The 8,773-nt window shown below is 46.5% G+C and overlaps 1 protein-coding gene across 1 annotated transcript; it reads left to right on the top strand.

Annotated features, from left to right (window-relative positions):
* Nucleotides 1-7,779, top strand: naprt (nicotinate phosphoribosyltransferase). Its single transcript, XM_037469407.2, has 13 exons — nucleotides 1-527; nucleotides 1,673-1,800; nucleotides 1,908-1,990; nucleotides 2,429-2,559; nucleotides 2,897-3,012; nucleotides 3,292-3,488; nucleotides 3,967-4,107; nucleotides 4,199-4,283; nucleotides 4,384-4,464; nucleotides 4,552-4,654; nucleotides 5,126-5,283; nucleotides 5,902-6,009; nucleotides 6,086-7,779. Exons 1-13 carry the CDS (start codon nucleotides 281-283, stop codon nucleotides 6,170-6,172), a joined length of 1,665 nt encoding a protein of 554 aa, XP_037325304.2. The 5' UTR covers nucleotides 1-280; the 3' UTR covers nucleotides 6,173-7,779.
* Nucleotides 7,780-8,773: the final 994 nt, after the last annotated feature.

Consider the following 8,773-nt stretch of genomic DNA (forward strand, 5'->3'; position numbering starts at 1 on the left):
GCGGATGTTATATTATCAAAAAAATATGACTTATACACAAAGGTATCTACAATTCAACAACGTGAATGGGGTCATATGTGGGAGAACTAACTAATTAATATTCTGTTCCTTTCACTGTCAACACAAGTCAACACTCTAAAAGGTAAAAGCCATCACACAATATAGTAACAGTCTTATTATCTAACGAGAAGGCTTCTGATTGGACTCCCAGCATTCCCGGAGAAACTCCAAGTCCCAGAGTTCACCAGTGAAGGAAAAAAAAAACCCCAACCAAATCAACATGGCAGCGGCGTCCGGCGACATGCGCGCAGCCATGGAGCGCTCGGTTCGGGAGCGGGTCCCCCCGCTGCTCACCGACCTGTACCAGTTCACCATGGCGTACGCGTACTGGCGGACCGAGCGGCACCAGGAGCCCGCCGTGTTCGAGCTCTTCTTCCGGGACAACCCGTTCGGCGGCGGCTTTTCGCTGTTCGCGGGGCTGCACGACTGTCTGCTGTTCCTGCGAACATTCCGCTTCACGGACCAAGGTGAGGCTGTCGCCCCCCCCCCCCCCCCCGGAGGAGCGACCTGGCGAGGGGGGGGGGGGGTCTCAGCTGGTCAAAAGGCATGACGTAATGGCCGAATGCGTCTCTCATCACCTTCATCGCGGGGTCTTTAGATGATTCCTCGGACTCGCTCACGCCGCTGACGGTTGCGCAATACCGCGCCGCGCGACCCCTGCCGTGGTTTCAATGAGAACTGGTGAACTTTGACCTTTTAGACCTAATCTTTAAGACACGTGAATGCTGTGTAATCTTTAGTGTACATTGAGCAATGTGTGCAGGCGAACTACATCTATTCCTACAGATGTAACCTCATCCAGGGAGAAATGTAAAACGTGTTACATACTTTGCTCCACTGCAAGTTAAAAGGTTGTATTCAGTAAAGTAGATCAGTAATGTAATGTACATGAAGCCACGCATTATGTATAATGACGACTAAATATATTGTATAATGGGATTATTACTGAGGGCTTACCATTCATTGCCATTTAAATCTACAGCAATGCATCAGATTTTGATAATAGAAAAGATAATGATCTTGAATGAATGAAATCAAGACATATGTATTTATAGCATGAAGGTAATTTGAGATGTATTAAACATCCACAAGCCAAAGTTCAACAAGTTGTGAATAATTCATATCGGTACCTTGAGAAGTCTGATGCCGGACACAAAAACAGACCCTCGTAGTGTCCTGCCAAGCAGATTCACTGCAATTCTCAATGACCCCATGTAAACATCGTTCAACCATCTCAGGAGGTCTTCTTGATCCCATATGTACTGTATGTGTATTTCTTAATCTGCAACGTAACTATGCGAAACCAATAAAAGTAGTGAAGTAGAAGGTTTTTAAAGCCGTACAACACAGAAATACTCCAGTAAATCTCATTTAATTTAATTTCAGAGTCGGCCCTCTGAATTCTGTTGCCTTCCACTGCTGGACTTCAGCTTTGCAGAACGTGATTAGATTCAGCTCTGTTACTGTAGATGTGCGGGGGAGCCAGGGCACGTGAGCGTCCACGTCGTCATGTGAGGGCCCACGTGTTGGGGGGGACGAAGGAGCCCCTCTGGTGTCTCAGCCGCGCCCCTTTTTCCAGCTGCCGTGCTTACGTCGTGTTTTGTGCGTCCAGATGTGGAGTTCCTGCGCTCCGTCCTGCCCCCTGCCACCGAGCCGGCCTTCTTCCAGTTCCTGCGAGGCCTCGACTGCTCCGGCGTCACCCTCCGCGCCGTCCCGGAGGGCACTGTGGTGTTTGCCAGGGTGAGCTCCGCTGCAGCTTTTCGGGGTGACACACCAAGGGTCAAAGGGGGCGGGGGGGGGGGGTGTCAGAGGGAATAACCGGTTTTACCTCTCGAAAACATGCGCAGGTGCCTCTGATGGAGGTGTCAGGTCCGTTAGCTGTGGTTCAACTGCTGGAGACCAGTTTGCTGTGCCTGGTCAACTATGCCAGGTAACAAACATACAGGAAAACCAGGTGGTCCTCTGAAGGTAATATATACTGTGTACAATTTGCATGAGTCAATGTGGACTGCTTTGCTTGACGAGAATGACCAAGATTAAGATATGGAAAATTGAAGATTAAGGAAATCTATTTATATTGAGTATTTTGTATTTCAAGGAATAATTAACCCATGGAAAACATGATTTCTTGAGTTGAAATAATACACTGAATGTGAGTATCGTATGCTGTAGCTTTAATGAAGTAGCATGTGACAAAGTTTACATGTGACACTCTCATACATTCAGGCGAGTTCAGAGGACGTTTTAGAGGTTAAAAAGAAAATCAAGAATCTGAGGCACGGCTTTTTTAAAGCTCTTACGCTAACATTACATAACCAAATGAAACGGCACATTTTTAAATCGCTCCTCCCTTCCTCTCTGTGGTCAGTCTGGTGTGCAGTAACGCTGCCCGTTTCCGCCTGGCGGCCGGCCCCAGGAGGAAGCTGCTGGAGATGGGCCTCAGGAGGGCCCAGGGCCCGGATGGAGGCCTCACCGCCTCACGCTACACACACGTTGGAGGTGAATGTTCTTCTGTCACTCCTGTTTGTGTGGAGCCCTCAGAGCGTTTCTCTCCGAGGTCCACTTGCCGCCCACCTCAAAATGCACGGCTACATGTGGGCGTGCTCACTGAGAGGAGACACATGGATCCACTTAAGTGCAGTTTTCAGCCCCCGGAGCAGAAAAAACCTTGATGTGTGAGGAATGTGCAGAGCGGCGAGATTGCAATGACTTGATAACACAGTGAACATGATCCGCTGCAGATTGTTTTTTTCTAAATGCTGCACAGTGGTTTATTGCTGCTGAATCTTAAGCATGTTGACACACCCGCACACTGACACCAGAACCTGCCTCTCAGGGTTTGATCTCACCAGTAACGTTCAGGCGGGTTTCCTGTATGGGATCCCGGTCGCAGGGACCATGGCGCACTCGTACGTCACTTCCTTTTCCTCCCTGGAGGAGGTCCGGCCACAAGTGAGTACCGTCCACTCCGATCGCACTAAGGATTTTGTGCATTTTTAACTCATCAACAGCAAATTGTAATTATTGTAAATCATAAATCGAGATATCAGACTCTAGGACTAACACAAACCTGTTGTTTACCTTTTCTGTTTTAGTTAATTGGTGTGGAACTTAGTTGTGGCATCACAATAGTAAACATTGGAGGTCCTCCAGGTTTTCACCTCAGTGAGCAGAAAGGTGTCTGCCTCGGCTGTGCTTAATGAAATGTCCCTGCATCATGTTTACAATCAGACTCTTGTGGCGCGGAACGGGGACCCTGATCCAGTGGACATCATTTCGTTGACGAAGGGCTGGTTGAGGCGTGTGTGTGAGCTTCTGGGAGGGGATCCGGGGAAGATCAGCGAGGGCGAGTTGGCGGCCTTTCTGTCCTACGCCATTGCCTACCCTCAGAACTTCCTGCCCGTGATTGACAGCTACAGTGTTGGCTGGTAACTCAGAGTTATGACTCATCCTAAAAAACAATGTATTGAGGCTTTTATTGTTTGATCTCACTTACTGTTGAATCTCTGTTTTTCAGGCATTCATTTGACAGTTCATATTTACAAAATAAAAGGGTGCAATGTGTAACTGGGACCTCCACTAAGAGGGCTTTTACTTTACTTTTCACATGGTTTGAGCAGCAATAGTTAGAGTTACAAAGACAGCAGATTCCAGAGCAGTCCTTATTAGTTCCAGCTGAAGTACAATGTGATTTTTCTACCAGTAGGTGTCACTAGTGCACACTGAGCTATCAAGGAATCTGATAGTAGTACATTTCGGCTAAACCTAAAGATGTTTCACAACCACACGTGTTCTAATTCATATCTGGACAAATAATTTTTTTCCCCAAACCCAAGGTGACCTATTCATGTTAGTTGTTTGTGTCTCATGCTCATGTGATGAAACTGTGTTTGTGTGTGATTCCAGTAGTGGCCTGTTAAACTTCTGCGCCGTGGCCCTGGCGCTGTGCGACCTGGACTTCAGGCCTGTAGGAGTTCGCCTGGACAGCGGGGACCTCTGCAGGCAGTCGGTCGAAGTCCGCCGCGTCTTCAGACTGTGCAGCGAGCAGTGAGTGAGGCGCCACGCCGCGCCTGTGTGCGTCTTTAGAACCCACTGTGAGAACGCGCCCCGTGTCTGAGCGTCTGTTGTCGCTCTGCAGCTTCTCCGTCTCCACCTTCGACTCGCTGATCATCGTTGGGACCAATAACATCACGGAGCAAAGCATGGTGGAGCTCAACAAGAAGGTAGATCTCGCCTGAACACCTGATTGTTTATGATGAGCAAAAAGGTGTGTTCCCCCCCCTCCCTCGCTTCTCCCTAAAGTTCTGTGCATTATTATTGCAGGAGAATGAGATCGATGTGGTTGGAGTTGGAACACATCTGGTCACCTGCACACGGCAGCCCTCGCTGGGCTGTGTGTATAAGGTAATGCCCTCCATTGGCCCTTCACATGCCTCAAACTCCCTTCTCCATTTAACATTTCCAACGGTGCCTTTTGGGTTTGTGTATCAGCTAGTGGAGGTGAGGGGGAGACCCAGGATGAAGATCAGCGAGGACCCTGAGAAAAGCACCGTCCCCGGGAGGAAAGCTGTCTACAGGCTAGTAGACGCTGAGGGTGAGAATCCACGTGTACCTTCAACTCTCTGCACCCCCATCGCAACGCACTTTATGAATCTGTTTTTACCATCTTACTTTAGTTATGGCCGTCTCTTCTAGTGCCGCTCCAAGAGCTACAGCCGGCCAACAGCTGCCAGACCAAATAGACCATCATGGTAGCCATCCCTTTAAGGTTCTGGGTGTGTGAGGCCATTATTGGCAATCTTACACTACTACGAACGGATATATATATATATCATCATGCATTGAAAAACAGACACCAATTCTACTGATTTTATCCATTTATAACATAGGTGACACAATGGACCCCTGGGAGAGTCTCTCTATCATTTGCTTCACACGTTATTTTAATGGCTGTAAGAATAGAATCGGTTGGTTTCCTGATGCATGATGACCATCTGAGCCTGTCTGGGCCCCCAGTTTCCTCATCGGCCTTTTCACCGCTTCCTACTCCTTCCTCCCTTTCCAGGCCATCCTTTTCTGGACCTGGTGTGTCTCGCTGTGGAGTCTCCTCCGGAGGCAGGAGTCTCTCTGAGCTGTTACCCTCTGATGTGTGATAACGCCAGAGTCTCAGTCATTCCAGCTCAGGTCACCTGTCTGCGCCAGGAGGTGTTCACCAAAGGACGGGTGAGTACAATTAGGAGACCAGTGGCTGTTTCCTGGTGACTTGGTGTTGTGGTTGTTTCATTTTTCATTGCATTGCATTGTTATATTTGGACCATAAGAGCAAACGTCGGTTTAATTGTACACCAGTCTGTGTGACGTGTGCATAGTCTCCCTTGTGGAGTTAAAATATTGTTGACTTGATATATTAGTCAGCAGTAGACACTGTGGACTTCATATGGAGGACACACCCATGAACTCCCCACGCCTCTCTCGTCTCTCTCGGTACACTAGACCACATCTGTAAGCAGTTTATTCAAAGATTTTGTGTGGGTCATTTTGATTTAAAGGTATTACAAGAGTGAGAAAAAAAATCAAGGATAAAGGAAGAATATGGAGAATATCCTCTTTGTGGTCCTTAAGCACAAGCGATCACTCTGTATGTACTGTAAGGGATTTAGCTGTAGAATATATAAATATAACAATAAACCAAAGTTATTACAAGATGAAAGAAAGTATCATACTTAATTAAAAAATATGGATTTGTTGTTTTGAGAGATGTAGAATCGCACAAAACAAGGCCATATGGCCGGCCTGTACTTTGTAAGACAGCCTCATGAATGTGTCTCCCACTCTTTGTAGGTCACACACCCTGTGAGCAGCGCTGCAGAAACCAGAGTGAAGGTCCAGAGTTCCCTCCAGACTCTGAACCCTCGACACAAGCGGCTGCAGGAGCCAGACTCCTACGGAGTGAGCGTCACACACAAACACGTACAGAGAATACAAACTATGGTTCTGGCTTTAATATGCCGTTCTCTTCCTCCAGGTGGCGCTGTCTGAGAAACTCCATCACCTGGTCACAGAGATCCGAAAAGGAAGCTCCAACAACAGCCACTTTCTACTGCCTAACTGACTCTATCCGTCTTTTTAGTCTTTTTGTCGACGCTCTTTTCCAAAGTGCCTCACAGGGAGAGAAGTGCATACGTTTGTAGTCCGTGTTCCCGATGAACTGCACCATGACTCTGACAACAATGGAATACACAAATACAAATGTGTGGCACAGCTAATGTCTGCACACCCGGGACATTACACACAACCATTCTGCACAACCGTTGAGCAGAACTTGACTTTGTACTTTTGAAAAGTCCAGAGTGGACCGATGGAAGCAAATGAAAATACAGCATCTGGACTCTATGGACCGTTTTTCTGCTGGAAACTGTGGTTGGATGTATTCAACCAGAAACTGGAAAGCAATTTTAATATATGGATAATAAAAAGGTGGAGCACAATTTGTAACACTTCCTACATTAAGACCATGGCAGAATCAGAAGAAGTTATCAAACTGCCTGAAATTCACTAAAAAAGTAGCCAACTGCAACCTCTTACTTGGGCCTTATACTGTAGATTAAAAAAAAACAATGGTTTATAATAATTCTGATCTTAAAGATGCAGTTATTAAGAATTACAACAGAACACTGGTAGTAAGTAGACCTGGAGTCAAGACTCATTTTCAAACATTAGTAATGTCTGACTGTTGGCATGAGAAAGGATTATAGATCTTTAATAATAGATTGATTGGTTAAAACAGACCAAATAGTAACCATGGCGGCACACTAGCAGCTGAAGAGAGTTTTTTTTTTTTTCTCTGAATTTGGTGGAGACCATAATCAGAGGTAAAAGTAGAGCGAATATCTGAGTAACGATACACATCTAGGAGGTTGTTTGCGGTGGGACCAAACATGAATTATTGCAATTTAGATTTCTGCTACTTATGCGCGGTCAATCTCTCCAGAACACCTCGGGCGGCTTTCCACTACCCCTCCTGGCCCGAATCAAAGAATCAGCTCGGTGCAGCTTACAAATCAAAACGGATCTAATGAATAAAAGATGTTGCAATCGCGCTATGTACAGTGTAAGAGAATCTCCCTTTTTAATATACGACCAACAAAGATGGTTCTCCTGAAACTTTTGCATCTCAGCATTAGATGCCTAAAGAGAACTACCCACAATTAATAGTATTAGGGTAAAATAATGTGGTAAAAAGCAGTGTAAGCAAGGAGGCGTAAAATAAGGTAAACCAAGAGGACGGCACACATTTGTTCAGACATATTGAAATGTATACATTCCAAACGTTACAAATTAATGATGAAGAAAAAAAAGTAACAAATGAATTCAGGCTTTATATCTAAAATATTCAATTTTCTCATCGAAGCAATTCTGGCAAAAAAAAATAATAAATGACCTCCACGAGGAAAGGGGTTGAAAACCTGAAAACTAAATCATATTTCTTGCCGATGTCACGGGGACGGGACATGTGGCATCCATTCATATTTACCATTTAAGGCCCTTACAGACTCTCACACTCAACCATTAACAGGTGGCGTCAGTTGAGTCCCCCGAGGGGTCAGAGTTCATGGTTCAGGGGGGGATATTGAGTTTGGGGTTTCCCTGAGTTTGGATTGTCTGCCTGCTGACGAGTGGTGGCAGACATGCAGATACACCCATCACACATGTGCACATGATTAGGCCAAAGGTACGGGCTGTGATGTCATCCACTTCCCACTGAGGTGGATGACATGGTGAATCTCACACTTGGAGCCTTCAGCTTTTTGAGTTGAAAAGAACGTGGTTGTTGGGAAACAGACTAATTGATATCCACAGTGTGTTTGAAAACTATAATGTTGTAATTGGGGGAGGTGAACTGTTGAAATACTGAGCAAAAACCGCATCCTTGATTTCTTTGAACTGTCTATAACTCTAAACATATAAGTTTATGTTGGTTTGTATAAGTCCTTAAGGGTACCTTGCAGGCTGTTCATATCTAGATGGGGGCCAAGTAGCTCGTAGCCAGTCAATCACCAGGATGAAGGTACACCTGGTATCTGCACTTTGCCTACACATTTGTAGTTATATATTAATATCAAATGTTCATTGAATTTCGGTTTAACAAAACAAATACAGTTAGAATTGGGTCTAGAATTATTAGTTGCTGATTTAATTCATGACCTATTCATATACGTGTTACTCTTGTTATTAAAGAATTGTTCTTATTTACTGTGGATCTCACGCACAAAAACAGAATCAGCGTTGATAATTTGTTGGGGCAGCTTTCCGCGTTTAACCCCTGCGTGACCTCTTGACCTCCCCAATCCCCGCTAGTGTCCCCTCCACCGGAGCTGCAGGTCTCCTGGAGACCGGCCGAGGTCGCTCTGCTCTCGTCCTCCTCTCATTCTCCCGTAAACTACAGTATACAGGAGCTTTTTCCTGTCGGCCAGCCTTGATTTCCTCTCGAGAACCTTCCGGCGTCGGAGCGGCGCGGACGCGCGGACCGAGCAGACGTCAGCGGGGGATCCCGGTTCGAGGCACCGCGGGGGGTGTGAGGGGGGGGGGGGACGACGACTCCCTCACAGCGCGCGGGCCACCTCCACCACGACCGAGTAGGACAAGGCATCCCGTCGGCGGTGCAACGTGCCCAGGAAGGAGGAGTGTGTGGAGGGGGAGGAGAACGGTTCGG

Source organism: Pungitius pungitius, chromosome 7, assembly GCF_949316345.1.
Source record: "Pungitius pungitius chromosome 7, fPunPun2.1, whole genome shotgun sequence".
Lineage (NCBI taxonomy): Eukaryota > Metazoa > Chordata > Actinopteri > Perciformes > Gasterosteidae > Pungitius > Pungitius pungitius.